The sequence below is a fragment of the Apis laboriosa genome, unplaced genomic scaffold, assembly GCF_014066325.1.
Source record: "Apis laboriosa isolate Shangri-la unplaced genomic scaffold, ASM1406632v1 scaffold5_cov152, whole genome shotgun sequence".
Lineage (NCBI taxonomy): Eukaryota > Metazoa > Arthropoda > Insecta > Hymenoptera > Apidae > Apis > Apis laboriosa.
In genome coordinates, this window is record NW_025223857.1 from 4,229,534 (window position 1) to 4,250,734 (window position 21,201).

Below are 21,201 nucleotides of genomic sequence, written 5' to 3' on the forward strand. Positions count from 1 at the left end.
AATACAACTGATACCATGCGTTTCTCACTAAAAAGAAACCGTACCGGTGCGGACTCGTCCGGAAGTCGGCCCGGAACCTCGACCGGCCAGCCGTGACCAACGGGTACTTGGTGGATATGTTTCAACCATGGGGGCATCGGTTCTATGGCACACACATCTCATTCGTAGCGTACCTGTGTTGTATTTTTCTAATATCATTCTGGATATGCTGAAGATTTCCTGTTTTAATTTTTTTTTTTCTAATTGATCTTAATTCAAATAACGGAGAAAATTCCGATTATACTTTTCTCTTGTTTTATGGAAGATTAAGATTATGTCTGAAAAAAACATGATTGTTATATTTTTTATATTTTTACGTATATTAATTATTTATTAAAAAAAATTAAATTTTACATCTTTTTTTTTTAAACTTACAAATAATAATTTAAATTATAATTCATTATATCAATTAATGAAAAAATTTATTATAATATAATTCATCGTCGCTTAATTCATTGAAGTTGCATGAATAATCATGTGAAATTTTGTTCAAACTGTTGTTTTTCTATGTGTGGACAGAAATGGGATCGTCTGTCAGCCAATTTTAACAGGGCTACGAGAAATTTTTGAAGTTTATTTTATATGACGTGGTAAGAAGCTGATGGACTGGAGAAATGACGAGTCCGACCACTCCAGCGGTTTGTGACTGTTTCTCGTATATCGTGAATCCTTCAGTTCCATCGATAATAAATCGCGTCCTTTCTTTTATGAGTAGTTGAAAATTTTGCATGGGACGAGAGAAATTTTTTGTCGAAAACTATGAGCGATATATGTTTATCAGTGGCATTAGGATGTAATGTTTGCTCTCAAGGAGTACAGGTTTACACAGTTTATTCATTGTTGAAATATTTATTTATAACGGAATATAAATTATTAGTTTTTGAATGAAAATTAAAAGTTTTGGAATTAGGCGAATTTCGGCAGCTGTAAAGAGTCAAGAAGTTTTACATCGGCTCTCGAGCGTCTAGAATTAGAGGCAGAAATTGAATCTAGAAATGATACGATACCGCTACGTCGAACAAGTGATGCGCAAACTGAGCCGTCTGATGATACTGATCAAGATTTGTTCGGCTTGAATGCTAGAGATATGTTGCCTTATAGAAAAAATGTTCAACATTCTGACATTTTGAATTTTCAAGTATGACGTCGAGACTTTAACATTTATTTATAAAATTATGCCAAAATTAGCGATACAGATGTGAATTTTAGGGTGTTATGCATTCGCCAGAAGATATTGCTCGTTATTGGAAGAAAGATTCACGAATGTGGCTTTGGAAATCTGTAAAGCTTATGCGAAGAAAGAATAAATTAAAATCATCTAATATGTGTGCAATAAATATAGAAAAGGAAGAAGAATAATAATTTGAATATTATCTACAATTTCATATATAAAATTCTTTACATTTGAACCGCTGTTTTAATCGTTCATACTATTACTTTAAATTGATTATATTTTTCTATCAGTGTATATATTTTCTCTCTATATATATTGAATAATAATTTTATTAATTAATTTTTATTTTATGGAATTTATATATAATTTCTCAACTGTTTCATATATATTTATATTTATAATAATTTATGTAATGCAATAATTTTGGTATTTTACTTACATAATAATACGAATAAGATATTTATATATTTTTTAAAATAAAAATATAATATTTATATACAAAATTTATAAATGAAGATATACATTAAATATATTAAACGAATATTATTCATTTTAACCACAAGTTTCTATAGAATCTAATGACTGTCTATTTTCAAATGTTTCACCCATTTCAAAACGTACAAAATCCAAGATTTCAATTTGTTCATTTTGTACTAACTGCTGTATAGAGACTGCAGGATCAAACAAAAATTCTTGAAACAGCATAATAGTTTCATCATCTATATTGTCTAAAGGTTCATCAATTTTTGGATCACCAACTTTTATTGGATTCATACCTAAATTAAAACACATATTATTATAAACATATTTTTTCATAAAAAAAAAAAAAATATAAATTATCTTAATAATAAATATAATTACCAATAACATGTTGACAAAGTTGCATTCCCAGCATTTCCTTTTTTTTATCAGATTTTAAAGCCAGTAATGCTCCATATCTTCCAAAAGATGATGGTACTGGATTTACAGGAGTAGGATGCGTACAACCATATAGATGTACACCTGGTTGCACACTCATACATATCGCACGTCTTATATTGATGTTTTCTCCTATAATCCCAATGGCTAAAGCAGAATGATCACTTAAACTTTTGCCATCTTCAGCGCATAGTTTATTTATCGATTCTGTACATAACATAGTTTTTTTGACCAATGAATCTTGATCAACTGTCATTCCATATTTTAACACAGTGGTAAGTATAATCTGTGCTAGATCATGGAATTTTTTATTCCTTGCTACAAAGTCTGTTTCGCAATTTATCTCAACAAGTGCTCCATGACTTTTGTTAGTGATCATTGCTATTAATCCCTCAGAAGTTATTCTGGATTTTAATTTCAATGCTTTATTCCAACCTTGAGATTGAGCCTGTTCATTTAACCATTCTTCAGCCTATAACATTTAAAAAATTAACAATGCTCCTGTTATAGTTTGTTAAATATTTTACCTTTTCAAAATTATTGTTATGTAGCTCTAGTGCCTTTTTACAATTTACAAATGCATATCCAGTTTTCTTACGCAGTTTGCTTAATAATGTTTTTTTTGATGAATAACATAATACATAATTTGTATGTATCGAACGAAAAAATTGATGTGAAATCATCTGAAACATGTCACTTGTGTTATTTTATGTAGAAAAAAATTGAAAAAAATTTAACATTAATGAGACCTAACCTAAAAATGTTTCAATTTTATTTTGATTTATATTTTATTACAAATGCAAAAATATTATAAATAATCATATATAATTTTAAAAAATATTTTCATTTAAAATTTTTTTATAAATTCTATAGAAACCAATCAATTTCGTTGCCTAGAAACTGCAGTCAATTGCAGTCAAGAGTATTGCCTATTTGTAATCTAAAGATAAATGTATAAAAGAAGATTATTAAGCATTTTGTTTTAAAATATCATATTGTATCATTATTATTGGAGGTTTTAATAATTTGAAAAAAATATTATTTTGTAATATACTTACTTCGTATACGATTTAAAGATGAAAATATAATTCAACTATCAAAATTGATTCCGAAAGTGGCGCCATCTGTAATAATACGAAATTCAATTGCAAGGTAGTAATTAATATATATTAATTTTTTTTTAACGTTTCATAGTAATTATATTCAATCTTTGATCTATTTATGTTGAAATTTTAAAATGATACATTAGATGAACATAATTTTATATATAATTTTTATTTTTAATATCATACTATCTTTTTCAATTCTTTTTGTCTCTCATAACAAATAGCTTCAGCATGGAATGCGAATGTATCGATGTGGAAACGTGCGAGGGTATTTCGCATCCGGTGTTTAAAAAAAAACGCGTTAAAGATGTGCAAAAAATTTCAAAAGTAATTGATAAAATTGAGCCATTATTTACTTTACCACCTGAATTAATGAAATGTAATAGATGTAAACAAAAAAAGAAACGATTAGATAACAAATTCGAACAAACTTATACAAGAAAACGATTAAAAATAGAAAATTTTCGAAGGTCGGTTAATTATTTGATCTTTATGTTAATTTTTTATTATTTTTCTCGCAAAGGAAAATGTTACAATAAAATATTAAACTAAAGTTTAAATTGATTATTATTATTTATAGATTGATGGTCAGTTTAATCGTTAAAACTGAATTACCAGAAATAGATATAGATTTAAATAATGATCAAGATATAAACCGATATTATAATTATATTTACAATGGCGTTAATACTTTTCACACGAAAATTCAAGATGACACTATAGAGAAGATATTAGGTTTAGTTCCATACTATTTGAGAGATCGATTCAATTATTACATGGAAGATTTGTTAATTGAAATTAAAGATATGTATACAAGGATTATGAAGAAAGCGATAGTGGAATACGCACTTCAAGATCCCATGGAATATTATTTACTAGAGGTTCGATTAAAATTATTTTATTTTATTTTCGATTTAATTATATTTTTTATAACTAAAGTTCTTCTAAATTTTATATTGTTATTTACGTATATGTTATATATGTTACGTATATGTTATATACGTATGCGCGTATATATTTATTTCATAAAAATATTTTTTGATTTAACAGGAAGAAACTAGAAAAAATTTGCTTAGAATGATATATTTTTTAACTCGATCACCAATTAATGTTCAAAAACTCTGTGAATATTTACAAGATCAATTATTTCTGATAAATCCTTGTATGAAGATGACTTTAGATTTCTGGATTCGCGATTTCAGGTAAGAAATTATTCATTTTTCCTATTATCATTTTGAAATGGAAATAAATTTCTTTCAGCAACTTTCGATTGATCGATTTAAATACAATCATCGAGCATGAAGACAGTTGGGATTTGATGGAATTTAAAAAAATAATTGATAAAGAAATCATAAAAAATAGAAATATATTAAAGGATGTTTGGTACGCTGGAATCCAGAATATATTTCTTGCGGTAAAATTTTAACAATTATTATTTTTGATTATATATTATTCTCATAAAATTTGTAATGATTTATTTCTCAATTCAGAATAATAAGAAAAGTTTGATTCCCAGTCCATTGAAACGTGTACGATTCAAAAAATTCTACGAATGCATTGCCAAAATAATGGAACAACAGCTTTTGACAATGTGTATATCTACCTTGAAAGATTTTATAAATTTTATTATTCATGGCCAGGTGAACTATTTAATGATAAAACGAGATAAAACGAACTATACAATAATTATACATTATTTGCAGCCAATTAAATGTGAATTCAATATAAATATAATTGTCAGTTCGAAACAGCTTATTTTTAGTCCATCTTTTGAAGATTTTAAGAACATTTTATGTAATATATTAAACGAAATATGCGCAGGTGTTAGATTCTTCAAGAAATTAGAAACTGAGCTTTACGTGGATTGGTCTGGTGAAGAAGGTTTTTTAGAGGTATGAAATCTTCATTATTACATTTATTATTCAAATATTGTATTAAAATTATTCTTTTCTATATATATATATATATATATATATAGCCATACATAGAGAAATCTATGATAGAAGAACAACAGAACAAGATCATTGATTTGATCGATCGAGAAAAATGCATTCCAGAAAAGTTATTGTTAAAATTACAAAAGTAAGGATCAATTTTTATTATTATTGATATATATTTGATTCATAATTTTTATATATATATTATTAAATTTATTACAGATACGAATATTTGTACAGCGAGTATGAATATAATTTAATGGAAATATTTATAAAAGATGAGATGAAACAATTAGATGAATATAACGAGGTTATAAAAAAGTATCATATTCTTATGTTAAATTTTCCCATGAGAATTCAAAAGACAGCATTTACGGGATTGTTTAAGGTATCTCGAAAAATTTTCATCGAGACGATTGTCGAGTATGTTAATAATATAAGAATTCTTCTCATTAACTCGTTGATCGAGAGATACCAAAATATCGCCAAGGAGTAAGTATCGAATTACAAGATTACAATTACAAAAAAAAAAAAATAAAAATATCACAACGTCAATAAAATTTATTCATTGTATAATTAATGACGGTAAATTAAATAAAATAAAACTAAATAAATAAATTAAATAAAATAACGATTTAGAGTTGCAGAACAATATCAAATGATATCTGACCGTGCTTTGAGCACGCCTAATAATACAGCCGAATTGATAGTGCTTAAAAATTTTATTAAGATGATTTTAGAAGTCACTTTAAAAAAATTGGAAGACAAACTCCGCGAAATAATCGAACATATCCTGATATTGTCCAATTATCACTGTATTACGGATAACGAGATATATATCAACAACATTACGTTTCAGTGGTACCATAAGATACCTCATATTTTGGAAGAAAACGAATCCATCGTTGGATATAAGACGTTAGAATTTCAACAGGCATTAAGAGGTGTGCTAGATTTGAAGAGATTTGAAAAGAAACGAGAAGAGAAATGCGTATAAATTTGACGATTCTTTCTCTTCTTTTTAATAGTTAGGTACATTAAATTTGAAGAGGAATTGGAATCTTGCGCGAAACAAGTGGATGAGATCGAAAATTGGGGGGATATCGCGGAGGTTTACAAATATCAGAAAAAGGCACAAGTTTTGGAAAATCGTTTGATCGCTGCTATGGATAAGATCGATAAGTTTAACGAAGAGGAAGCTGCGTTTGGTTGGGAAATAACGCAATATCCGCGTCGCAAACAGATCGCTGATCAATTAAAACCCTACAAGCAACTCTTTGACGTGATTTGCGATTTTTTGACTAAGCACGATAAATGGTTATACTCGATGGTCGGTACATATTATCCCGAGGAAATTGATAACGACGTAGGAGTAGCATTCAGGTCGATATATTTTTAATATTACGATCTTTTATTATAGAAATGGGAATATTTCCCCTACTGATTTCACGCTTTAATGGAACAGATTGATCTACAAATTGGAGAGAAGCTTTCAGGAGCCAGCTTTGAGACAGTTGGCGGCAGGTGTACGGGATAAAATAGAAGATTTCAGGGAACAAATGCCGATCATTTACACGCTCGGCAATCCGGCGTTGAAGGAACGTCATTGGGAACAAATTTCGGCGATCATAAATATTCCTATAAAGGTCGATATCGATTTAACCTTGGCGAAGATCATCGACATGGGACTACTCTATCTCGTCAGTCAGTTCGAGAGCATCTCGGATAATGCCTCGAAGGAGGCCACGTTGGAGAAGGCTATGGATAAGATGGAGAAGGATTGGGCCGATTTATATTTCACCGTTAATCCTTTCAAGGACACTGGTACCTACGTCATCGCTGGTGTCGACGATATACAACTTCTTCTGGACGATCACATCGTTAGAACAGTTACCATAAAGAATTCGCCAAACATAAAACCGTTCGAAGAAAGAATACTGTGAGAAGATTAATCAAGGGGAAATTGGGAATGACGACTGATATAAATATTTTATACGATCATTCGATGCGATAAAATCTTGTATGGATAATCCACGTGTAAAATATTTTTATAACATCGGTTGTCATTCTCCTTCGCGTTATATTTGAAATCACTAGAATTTAACAAATCCGATCCGTGTTGTGAACCGTAGGAAATGGGAGTATAAGTTGCATTTGCTGCAAGATATTTTGGACCAATGGCTCCGTGTCCAAGCAATCTGGATGTACTTGGAGCCGATCTTTACATCCCCGGATATTCAACAACAGATGCCAGAGGAGGGGAGAAAATTCTCCGCTGTGGATAAAACTTGGCGCGACATTATGAAGACTGTTTACGCTGATTCTAGGGTTTTCGCGGTCATCGAGATCGATAAGATGTTAGAGCGGTTAAAGAAGAGTTACGGATTGTTAGAGGATATCCAAAAGGGTTTGAACGAATATCTGGAGAGGAAACGTCTCTTCTTCCCGAGATTCTTCTTCCTGTCCAACGACGAGTTGTTGGAAATTTTGTCCGAGACGAAGGATCCGACTCGGTAATGAAAATTCACTTTTATAACTTTTCGCCCCGAGGAAAAAAAATATCGAACCTTCCGATGGAATATTCCCATAAGAAAGAAAATAATAATAAGTAAGAAAATCGCTCGAATTGCATTATATCCTTTAGCGTGCAACCACACTTGAGAAAGTGTTTCGAGGGAATACATTCGTTGAGGTTCGACGAAGATCTCGAAGTGCTCGCTATGCGGTCAACGGAGGGTGAAGAAGTAGACCTGATAGAGGCGATATCCACACTGGCTACGAGAGGACAAGTAGAGAAATGGCTGATCGAGTTGGAAAGAATTATGAGACTGAGCGTAAGGAACGAAGTGTATCTAGCTATACAGGCGTATCCCACGAAAGAGAGGAGGTTGTGGGTTTTGGATTGGCCGGGACAAACGATACTCTGCGTCGGTAAAACGTACTGGACTCTACGCATAGAGCAATCCATGTTGCTCGGTATAGAAGGTCTGAACAGATACTTGGAGCAGTGTCAGAGGGAATTGAACGAGATCATATTGCTGATCAGAGGCACATTGACGAAACAGAATCGCATCACTCTAGGTGTGGCTCTCGACATCAAATTTCTTTTCCTTAATAAATTTCTTTTAAAAACTCTGACCGTATTAGTACAACGTTAGTATAACACGATTACGTTATAATTGCAGAAGCCTTGGTCACGTTGGACGTCCACGGGAAAGACACTCTCGCGGGATTGTGCAAAGAGAACGTGGTGAAGAACACAGACTTTAAATGGTTGTGCCACTTGCGCTACTATTGGCTGGTCACTATCGCTAATTTTCACGTTTCACAATTAAAAAACGATTTTACCAACGATTTTTTCGCGATTATAAGACGATCAACGCGAGAATATTTTTTTTTTTCTTTTTCAGGAAGACAACATGTGGGCTTACATGATAAATTCAAAGCTACGTTACGGCTACGAATATCTCGGCAATTCGTCGAGATTAGTGATCACCCCTTTGACAGATCGATGCTATCGAACGTTGTTCGGTGCCCTGCACCTTCACCTGGGCGGTGCACCGGAGGGTCCGGCCGGAACCGGCAAAACGGAAACGACGAAGGATCTGGCGAAAGCTGTTGCCAAGCAATGCGTCGTTTTCAATTGTTCCGAGGGTTTGGATTATCTCGCCTTGGGAAAATTCTTCAAAGGATTGGCATCTTGCGGCGCTTGGTCTTGCTTCGACGAATTCAATCGTATCGACTTGGAAGTTTTGTCGGTGGTCGCCCAACAAATCCTAACGATTCAACGGGCCATATTAAGCGGGGCGGAGAAAATCATTTTCGAGGGTACAGAGATCTTCTTAGACCCGACCTGCGCCATCTTCATCACCATGAATCCCGGTTACGCGGGTAGATCCGAGTTACCGGACAATTTGAAGGCGTTGTTCCGCCCTGTTACCATGATGGTGCCCGATTACGCGTTGATCGCCGAGAACACTCTCTACTCGTACGGATTCTACAACGGCAGGCCTTTGGCGGTTAAAATCGTCACAGCTTACAGGCTTTGCTCCGAGCAGTTGAGCAGCCAGCATCATTACGATTACGGTATGAGGGCTGTGAAGTCCGTGCTGATCGCTGCCGGCAACTTGAAGCTCAGATATCCCGAGGAATCGGAGGATATCCTGATGCTGAGAAGCATAATGGACGTGAATCTGCCGAAATTCTTGGTTCACGATCTACCGCTTTTCGAGGGTATCGCGTCCGACTTGTTCCCCGGTGTCATCCTCCCGCCTCCGGATTATACCCACTTGAACGCTTGCACGCTGGACGCGTGCGCCGCTGCCAACATTCAATGCACCAGTTTCTTCCTGGAAAAGATACACCAGATATACGAGATGATGATAGTCAGGCACGGTTTCATGATAGTCGGTTTGCCTTTCGGCGGGAAAACCTCGGCTTACAGGATGCTCGCGGGCGCTCTTGGATTGTTGGAGGATCGTAAGCTGATGAACGAGCACCGGGTCGAGATAACGGTTATCAATCCGAAGGCGATCACGATGGGCCAATTATACGGCCAGTTCGACCCGGCCTCGCACGAATGGACCGACGGTGTCCTCGCTGTCAGTTACAGGGCTTTCGCCACTTCCACCAATCTGAATAGGAAATGGTTGGTGTTTGACGGCCCGGTCGACGCCCTCTGGATCGAGAATATGAACACCGTGTTGGACGACAATAAAAAGCTTTGCCTCACCTCCGGGGAAATTATCCAACTCGCGCCCACCACCAACTTAATTTTCGAGCCCATGGACTTGGAGGTAACCGAGTCGAAATTTTCCATTTCTTTTTTTTTTTTTTTTTTTTTTATTCCAAGATGGTTTGCCATTGTTGAGGATAATCGACAGGTCGCGTCACCTGCCACGGTGTCCAGATGCGGGATGATTTACATGGAGCCGGTCAGTTTAGGTTGGATGCCAATCTTGATTTCTTGGCTGAACACTTTACCACCCTCCTTCACCGATCATCTTAAAAATCATTTGCACGAAATGTATTCGAGATTTTGCCCGTGCCTTTTGCAATTAGTTCGCGTGTGCAAGGTTAGAGACGATGCGTGAATATTGAGATTCGTCGTTGTCATGTCGTACTTTCCTCATACCTTCTTCTTCAGGAGATAATAACGATGCCCGATGCCAATCTGGTTAAATCAACAACTTACCTGTTCGATTGTTTCGTCGACGATTACTACGACGAGAAGTATTGCCACATGATGACGGATCTAGATATGAGGGCACAAGTGGAGGTAAATATTCCTATATACATATATATATATATCTCTTCCTTCTTATAAATCGAAACGAAAATTGATTGCCCCCTTTTTTTTCAGGGTTGCTTCTTCTTCTCCTGCATCTGGGCGATGGGCGGCACTATAACGACGGATTATCGCGAATGGTTCAGCGATCTCTTTAGAGCGTTAACGGATCGAGAGTTTCCGAGCGACGTCAAAGAACGTTTCAATATCGCGGAGATCATCAATCCGTCGAAACCGTACGTGGTCAACTTGCCGATGACGGGTTTGGTGTACGATTACAAGTTCGTGAAAGAGGGTAGGGGGAAGTGGAGGCCGTGGACGGACGATCTCCAAGACACCCCCCCGATATCTAAAGACATACCGGTCAACCAGATAATCGTCCCGACGATCGAGACCATTCGTTACTTCCATTTGTTTCGACTGTTGATCCGCCATCAAAAACCTCTGCTGTTGGTTGGCCCGACCGGCACCGGCAAATCCTCCTACATAATGGAATTTTTGTTGAAGAAGAACGACCCGGACACGTACAAACCTCTTTTCGTCATATTCTCCGCTCAAACAACCGCCAACCAGACCCAGGACATCATCATGAACAAATTGGATAGGCGAAAGAAGGGGTTGTACGGAGCCCCGCCGGGGAAGTATTGGATAGTTTTCGTGGACGACGTCTCGATGCCGCAGAAAGAGGAATTCGGTTCCCAGCCGCCTATAGAATTGTTGAGGCAATGGCTGGATCACTGGACGTGGTACGATCTAAAGGAGATATCGCCCATACACTTGGTGGACGTACAGCTGGTTTGCGCGATGGGGCCGCCGGCAACTGGATTGGATTGCACGCCACGATTCAAAAGGCATTTCGTCACCCTGGGAATATCAGAGTTCTCCGACGACGTTCTCATCACCATTTTCACAACCATAGTAAATTGGTACTTCGTCACAAGGGAGTTTCAAGACTTTTTCTTCCCCAGTATCGATTACTTCGTGAGCGGCACGCTGGACGTTTTCAAAGAGTCGAGGTTACACCTTTTACCGACACCGGCCAAATGCCATTATTTGTTCAACTTGCGAGACTTCTCGAGGGTGATCCAAGGAGTGCTACTTTGCACCCCTGAAACCGTCCCCGATCCCGTACGTATGCAACAAAATCTCAAATTCGATAATACATTCGAGAGTATATCGTATATCGTAAGGATGTAAAAAAAGAAATGTATCTCTATTAAGAATGAGTTAGGATGTAAATGGATATATAAATGGTGTTCGATACGAACCTTTGAGTAACTTTTAAAATTTTCGTTGATCTTGAACGATATAACGATGCAACGTTTCTTTAACCGTTTCTTCAACGTTTTCAAGACGAGTTTGAAACGACAATGGGTACACGAGGTGTTACGGGTTTACGGTGATCGATTGGTGGACGACAATGACATTAAATGGCTCGTCGAACAGATAAGGAAAACCATGAAGCTGTACATGGACGACGAATTGGATAACTTGTTCCAAGATTTAAGAACGAATAAGATGGTACGTTTTTTTTTTTTTTCTCTGTCCAAAATAATTAAATTATTAGCTCTTTTTCTTCCTCGAATTATATAGGTGACGTACATAGAACTTCGAAATTTGATTTACTGCGACTTCCACGATCCTTTCGCTGATAAAAAATTGTACGTGGAGGTGAAAGATTTGGATTTCCTTACCCTGGTTGCCGAGGAATATCTCGAGGAATATAATTCGATCTCTAGGACACCGATGAATCTCGTCCTGTTCAGGTTTCCATCCATATTCTACCAATCTCGTCGATTCAAAAGCGACGAAATAATCGCTCCATTTGCCGTGTTCCAGATTCGCCATCGAACATCTGTCGAAGATCAGTCGTATAATGATGCAACCCCGGGGCCACGCGCTGTTGATCGGCGTGGGCGGTTCAGGGCGTCAATCGATGACGAAATTGGCGGCCCACATCTCGGATTACGAATTATTCCAAGTGGAGATATCCCAGGTGTACGGTATTTACGAGTGGCACGAGGACGTGAAGGATATCCTTAGGAAGAGCGCGTTCTCAGAGCTCCACACGGCGTTCCTCTTCATGGACACCCAGATCAAAGAGGAGATCTTCCTCGAGGATATAAGCAATATATTGAACTCGGGCGAGGTCCCGAACATATTCGCCGTGGACGAGCTGTCCGAGATATGCGAGAAGATGCGAGTGATCGATAGGCAGAGGGACAGAGCGGTGCAGACCGATGGAAGCCCCGTGGCTTTGTTCAATTTCTTCGTGCAAACCGTACGCGAACAGTTGCACATGATAGTGAGCATGTCGCCGATCGGCGAGAATTTCCGGGCGAGAATTCGAAAATTCCCGGCCCTGGTCAGTTGTTGCACGATCGACTGGATGCAAGCCTGGCCGGAGGACGCCCTGCTAGCCGTGGCAACCAAATTCCTCGACGAGATCGATCTCACCGAGAAGGAGAGGGCCGCGTGCATCGAGATGTGCCAATTCTTCCACACGTCCACCCAGAACTTGACCAAAGACTTTCTGAGGAAGGCGAGACGGTATAACTACGTAACCCCGACCTCGTACCTCGAGCTCATCAACACTTTCAAGGATTTGCTCGCGAAGAAGAGGAAGGAGGCTTTGGACGGTAAAAAGAGGTACGAGGCGGGGTTGGAAAGGTTGGACAGTACCCACAAGCAAGTGGAGAAGATGCAAGAGATTTTAATCGCGCTGCAACCGAAGCTTCTTATCGCAGCTAGGGACGTCGAAGCCATGCTTCTCGACGTTGAGAGGGAGAGCAACGAAGTCGCTGCCCTGGAGCTAATTGTGAAGAGCGACGAGGAGGCAGCCATGGTAAGGTGTTAACATCCCTAGATTTTTACTTAGAATGCTTATTCCTCCCCTCTCTTCTCGCGTTTCCTAATTTTCTCCTTCGAACTTGTTCCATCACCTCATCGATGGATCAAAATTCGAAGGCGTGAAAAAATTCCAGGAAGAACGAACGCGACTGCTTTTCTTTCTCTCTTCCCTTCCTTCTTTTCCGTTATCTCGAGGTACAAGAAAAATAATCGAACCCGTAGGAAGTTGCGAGCGAGGCGGACGCCATACGCGCGGAATGCGACGCGGATCTGCAGCAAGTGATGCCTATATTAAACGCGGCGAACGCGGCCTTGCAAACCCTTACTCCTCAGGATATTCAAATAGTGAAATCCATGAAACGTCCCCCGGCCGGTGTTCGACTGGTGATGGAGGCGATTTGCATTCTAAAGGTAAGTCTAAACTCGATCGAAAACTCGCGCCCAAATTTATAAATTTGCTGGCTAACTAAGAAAGAATGAAACGAAAAAGCCATCTCATCTCATCACGCCAGGACGTGAAACCGGAGAAGGTTAAAACGCCCGAGGGGGACGTGGTGGAAGATTATTGGAAGCCGTCGCTTCGCATATTGACGGACATAAAGTTCCTCGATTCCCTGATCAACTTCGACAAGGACAACATACCCGAGAGAATCATGACGAAAATTCGCACCACGATATTAACGAATCCGAACTTCGACCCGGAAAGGATAAGGCAAGTGTCGACCGCTTGCGAGGGCCTGTGCAAATGGGTGTTCGCTTTGTCCGAGTACGACAAAGTGGCGAAGATAGTTGCGCCCAAGAGGAGAGCTCTGGCCATAGCGGAGGCCGACTACAAGGAGGCGATGGACCAATTGACGTTGAAGAGGGCTCAGCTTCAAGAGGTGAGGGACAGGTTGGCGAAGGTTGAGGAATTGTTGAAGATACGCAGGGCCGAGTATCAGGCGATGACGGACGAGGTGAACGTGTGCGAGGCGAGATTGAGAAGGGCGAGGGAGCTGATCGGCCGGCTGGGGGGGGAGTACACCAGATGGTCCGATACGGCCAAGCAATTGGGCGAGCGTTATTACACCCTGACCGGCGACATTCTGATCGGTTCCGGGATCGTGGCCTACCTAGGGGTGTTCACCACCCAGTTCAGGCAGCAACAAATCGAAAATTGGGTGCAGATTTGCACTGATTTGGAGGTGATCTGCACCAAGGATTACGAGCTCGCTCCTATACTGGGCGATTCCGTTCTGATACGATCCTGGATCATCTTCGGACTGCCCACCGATCTATTCTCCATCGACAACGCGATAATCGTAACGAATTCTCGCCGGTGGCCGTTGATGATCGATCCCCAGAGCCAGGCCAACAAATGGGTGAAGAATATGGAGAAAGATAATAACATCCACGTGATCAGATTGACCCAGGAAGATTACATGAGAGTTTTGGAGAACGCTATCCAGTTCGGTCAGCCGGTCTTGTTGGAGAATATCGGCGAGGAGATCGATCCCGCTCTCGAACCTCTTTTGATGAAACAAACGTTTAAATCTGCTGGCGCGGAGTGTATCAAGGTCGGAGATTCTATTATCGAATACTCTCACAATTTTAGGTATTTCTTTTTCCTTTTCTACGATTCTTATACACGTATATATACACGTAATGAAAAATCTTTACTTTGCTATATACTTTTTTCTCTTTTATTAGATTTTACATGACGACTAAATTGCGTAATCCCCATTACCTACCAGAGGTGGTGGTGAAGGTAACGCTGTTGAACTTCATGATCACACCGATAGGCCTCGAGGATCAGCTTCTCGGGATCGTGGTTGCCAAAGAGAGGCCGGACTTGGAGGCCGAGAAGAATCTATTGATCATCCAAGGAGCGGCCAACAAGAAGTACGTTGACCCTCTTCTACGCGTTTTCTCTTTTTCCCCTCAACTTCCGTCAACGATTCTCTCTCGCAGAAAATTGAAGGAGATCGAGGACGAGATTCTCAGGGTTCTGCAAACCGTGGAGGGGAATATCCTCGAGGATGAAACGGCCATCAGCATACTGAGTTCGTCGAAAAATCTTGCCAACGAGATCGAAGCGAAGCAGAGAGTGGCCGAGATCACGGAAAAATCTATCGACGCCGCGAGATTGCAGTACACGCCCATAGCTATCCACAGCACCGTCCTCTTCTTCACGATCGGTAGATTGCTTCTCATTTTTTTCTTATTCGAGAGAAAATTCGAAAAATCAATCATCTCGAATCCTCTTCCTCTCAGCCGTTCTGGCGAACATCGATCCAATGTATCAATACTCGTTGGTCTGGTTCGTGAATCTCTTCAAGAACTCGATCGACAACACGGAACGCGTGGAAGACATACCGCTACGGCTCAAGGATCTCACGAAACACTTCACGTACTCCCTCTACGTGAACATATGTCGGTCGTTGTTCGAGAAGGACAAGCTTTTATTCTCCCTCCTCCTTTTGGTAAACTTGCTGTACAAGCAGGGGAAAATCTCGATACCCCAATGGATGTTTCTGTTGACCGGAGGCGTTGGCCTTGAGAATCCTTTCGTAAATCCCACGACTTGGCTACCAAGGAAATCATGGGACGAGTTGTGCCGTTTGGACAGTGTTCCAGGTTTCGAGGTACGATCCAAATACGGGACAAATTTTTTTCCTACTCAAATTTCCGTTTCTTCGATTTTTTCCCTTTTCAAGGAATTCAAATCCAACTTCGAGCTTCGTCTGGACGAGTGGAAAGTCATATTCGATCATATGGAGCCTCACACTTTGACATTCCCCAAGCCTTATCACAATATCACCCGTTTCGAGAGAATGGTCATACTGCGATGCATTCGTCCTGACAAAATGGTGCCGGCCGTTCAGCAATTCGTGCAAGGTAAAGAAAGAAAGAAGAAAAGGAAAAATCGCGAGACGTGTTCGTGACACGATTTTTTCAAAAAAAAAAGAGAAAAGGATTAGAGCGTTTAATTCGTATGAAAAGAGAAAATAAGAAAAAAGAAATTACGATCGAAATATCTCTCTATGAGTACGAGGAGAGAGAGAGAGAGAAAAAAAAACGGGCGAATAAAACGAGATATGACCCATATACGATATTATTCAAGTAATGGAAACTGGAATTATAAAACGAACGATTTAATTTCTGATAGAGCAACTGGGATCTCAGTACATCGAGCCGCCGCCCTTCGACCTGATCTCGTCGTTCGCCGATTCGCATTCCTGTATTCCCCTCATATTCGTGTTGACGCCTGGCGCCGATCCCATGGCGATTCTACTGAAATTCGCGGACGACCAGGGTTTCGGCACCAACCGTCTCTTCTCCCTTTCTTTGGGTCAAGGGCAAGAAGTTATTGCCGAGAATCTTATAGACGAGGGGGTGAAGAACGGCACCTGGGTCGTCCTCCAGAATTGTCACCTTGCCAAAAGTTTCATGCCAATGTTGGAAAGGGTGTGTCGGTGAACCGTTCGGATCGACCGTTTCAATAACACCATAATAATAATAATGGACGAGAGGGAATGGAACTGGTTTCTTTTTTTCTTTTCCATTCTTTCCAGATCTGCGAAACTTTCACCCGAGAGACCGTGCATCCGGACTTTCGTTTGTGGCTGACCAGTTATCCGGTCGAATATTTCCCGGTCAGCATTCTTCAAAATGGCGTCAAAATGACGAACGAGCCGCCCAAAGGGTTGAGAGCGAATATAATCAGATCTTTCTTACTGGTAACGGGAGAGGGGGATTGAGATGTCGATTAAGATCAAGTTAAATTACCCATCCGTCAGGTGCATTACGACTCCAAGTTTTTTTCCTTCCCCAAGGACCCGATATGCGACGAGGATTTCTTCGAGACGTGCAAGCAATCCGAGGTGTTCAAGAAGCTACTTTTCTCGCTCAGTTTCTTCCACGCGATCGTTCAAGAGCGAAGGAAATTTGGACCGATCGGTTGGAACAATCAGTACGAATTCAACGAGACCGATTTGCGGATCAGCGCTTTGCAGTTGAAAATCTTGCTGGATCAATACGATGACGTTCAATTTACCGCGTTGAAATATTTGACCGGTATCGTATGTCTGTCTTTCAAGTGTTGTGAAAATCTTTTAAGTTTAAAAATTAATTTATCGAAAGTATTTTCGTTTTGACTTGCGAACTTGACTTGAAATAAGCTCGTGAACGATCGATTTCCCTTGCACAGGCGAGTGTAATTATGGCGGTCGAGTGACGGACGAATGGGACAGGAGAACGTTGAACACGATCCTCGATAGATATTATCGCGTGGAGGTTATCGAGGTGAAGGAATATCAATTCGACGAGAGTGGTATTTATTACATACCCGATGTCTATGAATACGAGAAATTTCTCGAGTATATCAAATCTTTTCCAATGATCACTACACCATGCGTCTTTGGGATGCACGACAACGCAGATATCATTAAGGATCAACAGGAGACCAGCTTGATGTTCAGCTCGATATTGGCAACGCAGGTGAGTATCAATCGCAATCCAATACTCAACCCGATGATAACACCCGTTTTATCGTTGTATCGTGTTTCATTAGATTATTCAGGATATCAAGGTAAGTAAATTTTTCAGATCAATCTTTTTCCAATCTTTACACAATATTGTGTATCATTTATACATGTATCATTTATATCGCTATCGCTAGCCGAGGAGTTTAAGAGGAAGAATAAAGGTAATTTTTAATTTCGACAAATTCGATTCTTTCGCTTTAACAAAGTTTTCATATCCTCGGTTTTTAAATCACGAAGGAAACGCGTGGATTAAATATAAGAAACACGATCGGAGAAAGCGTGTTCGTTATCATTATCTTCGTTCATTAATTTCGAGATAATTAAGGGTTGTACGGGGGGGGGGTTGTTGTTGTTGTTGTTTCGCAAAATATAATGGGATTCCTTAAACGTATTCCGCGTGACGAATCATGCGGACTACTAACGAGGCCCTGTGTGTTCCACCGTCCTCCAATTAGGACACCACGGAAACGGATGTAGACGAGGAAGGAATATCACCCGACGACATCGTCTACGGTATAGCGTCCGATATTCTGTCAAAGTTGCCCGACGACTTCGATCTAGACGTTGCGCTCGAGAGATATCCGACGTTGTACGAGCAAAGCATGAACACGGTGCTGGTACAGGAAATGGGAAGATTCAACAAGCTTCTGCAAACGATCAGGAGTAGCCTCATAAACGTTCAGAAGGCGATCAAAGGTAAACGGGTGTAAGGGTTGGGACAGGATAGGTTTATGTACGTGTGTGTGTGTCTAGCGATTTTTCATGACTGCTGAACTTGGTCTAAGGTCTGGTGATCATGACACCGGATCTCGAGGAGGTCTATCTATCGATAATCACCGGAAAGATACCAAAGATGTGGATGCATCATTCTTATCCGTCGTTGAAGCCGCTTGGAAGTTATATTCAAGATTTCTTGGATAGGCTCGCTTTCCTCCAGGTATCTGCGCGCCATTTGCTTTCGATCGAACGAGCTCTTCAAGCTCTTGATTGTTTTCCTTATTATACATTCCGCTTTAATAAAAATTAAGAAGAAGAAAATATAAATTCCAACGTTAGAAGAAAACTCTGATCAGATCCCTGGGTTTTAACAATTTAAAGTGACTTTGAAAATTAATTACGAAAGAAGATTAAAATCGCAATCATTTATAAAAAAAAAAAAAAAAAAAAAAAAAAGAAACGTGACTAATCTCTTAATAACGAAAATAATTTAAACGAATCCTCAAAATTTTCAAAAATATAAAAAAAATAAAAAATATATAAATATAAAAAATATAAATATAAATATAATAATATAAATATATAATATAATAATATAATAATAATATAAATATAAATATATAAATATAAAAAAATATAAAAAATATAAAAAAGAAATATATTATTCGATTTTCCTTGTAGAAATGGTTCATAGAGGGGCAACCACCGACATTTTGGATCTCCGGTTTCTATTTCACGCAGGCGTTCCTCACGGGTGCGCGTCAAAATTACGCGAGGAAGTATATGATACCTATAGATCTCCTCGTCTACGATTTTGAACCTCTGAAGGAAAAAGAATTCGCTAAACCGCCGGACGATGGTGTTTACATTTACGGTTTGTTCCTGGACGGGGCCCGTTTCAATTTGGACACGATGAGACTCGACGAATCGTTCCCGAAAATTTTGTACGACCACGTCCCTTACGTGAGTACTCTTCACCATTCTCTTTTATCTCTTAATAAAGATTCAGGCAAGTTCGGTCAGAAACAATTCCATCTCGAATACTTTGCAATTTTATCGTATATAAGAGTTAATCGGAGAGTTCGATCAGAAACAATTCCATCTCGAATACTTTGCAATTTTATCGAAGAGATTTAATCGGAGAGTTCGATCAGAGCAATTCCATCTCGAATACTTTGCAATTTTATCGTATATCATATAAGAAATTTAATCGGAGAGTTCGATCAGAACAATTCCATCTCGAATACTTTGCAATTTTATCGTATATAAGAGTTCGATCAGAAACAATTCCATCTCGAATACTTTGCAATTTTATCGTATAAGAGATTTAATCGTTAGAGTTAAAAATGATTAATTTGAGAAGAATGAGATATTATCCCTTTGCGCAATCCGTTTTATTTGTTTGGTCAGATTTGGCTAATACCGATGAAGAAGGAGGATATACGCGAAAGGCACACGTACACCTGTCCAGTGTACAAAACCACGGAGAGAAGAGGCGTTCTATCGACTACCGGCCATTCGACCAACTTTGTAATCGCCATATGGCTGCCGACGGATCGAGATCCGGAGCACTGGATACTTCGAGGCACGGCCATGATCTGCCAATTGTCCGATTAAATCCCCTATAAGGAGTTTATTTTATCGCTTGTCGCTTGTGCATCGTGTAATCTCGAGCATCCTCGTCTACAATATTAGACGGTTAGAATTAGCTCGTTCGAGGATTAATTCGACTCCTCGACGAGAGAGGATTCCGCCTCATAGATATAATAAAGAAATAACTAAAAATCGAAACTTCACATTCACATTTGTTTTTTTCTTTCGTCGTGATTCAGAATCGATGCTATTTCTTTAAAGTTTAAAGAAACCTCTGTGTAAAAATCTGGCAACGAGAACAAGCAAGCAAGCAAGCACTTTCGTCGATCTCGAAAGACGGAACGACGTTCCAGGACCGTTTCGCACGTAGCAGTGGCACTACAACAGGTGTCTATACATCCGGGTCATAGGCTCGAGGATCCTCCTCTTGTCTGACGATCAATCAACCGTCCAACGTCTTTGTGAAAATCTTCAAACGAGCCTCGGCTAAAAAAGCCGGTCGCCCGAGGGTAACGGAAGAATGTTAGCCGCGATACAAAGCGAAGCGGCGAAGGGAGGAGGGGGCGGAGAAAGAAATGGCAGGCAGGGGACACAGGTGAGGAGGAAGACCTAGCCGAGCTTATCCATCCACCTGTGGACGCCGATTTCCGATACGGCACCGTTCTCTCTTCTCCGTTCCTCTGGCTCGAGCCACAAAATCGTATCCGCCGCAAAATCGAGATTCCTATGCAAACGGTTATCGTAAATATTGGAAGCGGTATCAAGAGGCTCGCAGCCAGGTGCAGGGGAGATTTCGAAGGCGGCGTACGTTCGCAGGAGATAGGATGGGTCGTGGACGAGAGGCGGCGGGGGAGGAGGTGGGGGCAAACGCGTAGAGAAACGTAAAGACGCGGGAAGAGGGAGAGAGAGAGAGAGAGAGAGGGAGAGGGGGAGTAAGAGAAACGAAGGGAGGAGGAGGAGGAGGAGAGAGAGAGCGGATAGGATGAAAAACACGGTGGGATGAGAGAAGCAAGTGGGATGAGAGGTGAGCAGCGGGGTATATTCAGAGGCAGGT

The 21,201-nt window shown here is 39.7% G+C and overlaps 3 protein-coding genes across 3 annotated transcripts; 2 read left to right on the forward strand and 1 right to left on the reverse strand.

The window, feature by feature from the left end:
* Nucleotides 1-1,110: 1,110 nt before the first annotated feature.
* Nucleotides 1,111-1,524, forward strand: LOC122718059. The gene is made up of 2 exons (XM_043942736.1): nucleotides 1,111-1,177; nucleotides 1,249-1,524. Exons 1-2 carry the CDS (start codon nucleotides 1,127-1,129, stop codon nucleotides 1,396-1,398), a joined length of 201 nt encoding a protein of 66 aa, XP_043798671.1. The 5' UTR covers nucleotides 1,111-1,126; the 3' UTR covers nucleotides 1,399-1,524.
* A 135-nt stretch (nucleotides 1,525-1,659) lies between these two features.
* Nucleotides 1,660-3,244, reverse strand: LOC122718091 (elongation factor Ts, mitochondrial). Its single transcript, XM_043942782.1, has 4 exons — nucleotides 3,190-3,244; nucleotides 2,659-2,814; nucleotides 2,075-2,603; nucleotides 1,660-1,989 (listed from the first exon to the last, which is right to left on the reverse strand). The coding sequence occupies exons 2-4, from the start codon at nucleotides 2,812-2,814 to the stop codon at nucleotides 1,766-1,768; spliced, it is 909 nt and encodes a 302-aa protein (XP_043798717.1). The 5' UTR covers nucleotides 3,190-3,244; the 3' UTR covers nucleotides 1,660-1,765.
* A 2,582-nt stretch (nucleotides 3,245-5,826) lies between these two features.
* On the forward strand, nucleotides 5,827-20,209 carry LOC122717829 (dynein axonemal heavy chain 7). Its single transcript, XM_043942271.1, is given in 29 exon segments — nucleotides 5,827-6,118; nucleotides 6,203-6,557; nucleotides 6,640-7,113; nucleotides 7,307-7,687; nucleotides 7,819-8,255; nucleotides 8,360-8,475; nucleotides 8,585-9,970; nucleotides 10,058-10,249; nucleotides 10,321-10,452; nucleotides 10,537-11,589; nucleotides 11,815-11,982; nucleotides 12,055-12,243; nucleotides 12,245-13,306; nucleotides 13,534-13,722; nucleotides 13,824-14,905; nucleotides 15,001-15,192; nucleotides 15,262-15,488; nucleotides 15,565-15,935; nucleotides 16,008-16,188; nucleotides 16,460-16,758; nucleotides 16,866-17,030; nucleotides 17,127-17,367; nucleotides 17,501-17,790; nucleotides 17,864-17,881; nucleotides 17,972-17,998; nucleotides 18,293-18,533; nucleotides 18,623-18,774; nucleotides 19,236-19,517; nucleotides 19,965-20,209. Coding segments are annotated over 29 exon segments (10,395 nt in total). The 5' UTR covers nucleotides 5,827-5,832; the 3' UTR covers nucleotides 20,172-20,209.
* The last annotated feature ends 992 nt before the right edge of the window (nucleotides 20,210-21,201 follow it).

Excerpts from the sequence above, each read along its gene's own strand:
- LOC122718059 (XM_043942736.1), top strand. The coding sequence starts at position 1,127 with ATGTTGCCTTATAGAAAAAATGTTCAACATTCTGACATTTTGAATTTT. Across the intron at positions 1,178-1,248 it reads CTGACATTTTGAATTTTCAA|GGTGTTATGCATTCGCCAGA; the intron begins GTATGACGTCGA and ends TGTGAATTTTAG.
- LOC122718091 (XM_043942782.1), bottom strand. The coding sequence starts at position 2,814 with ATGATTTCACATCAATTTTTTCGTTCGATACATACAAATTATGTATTA. Across the intron at positions 2,604-2,658 it reads ATAACAATAATTTTGAAAAG|GCTGAAGAATGGTTAAATGA; the intron begins GTAAAATATTTA and ends TAAATGTTATAG. Across the intron at positions 1,990-2,074 it reads ACTTTGTCAACATGTTATTG|GTATGAATCCAATAAAAGTT; the intron begins GTAATTATATTT and ends GTTTTAATTTAG.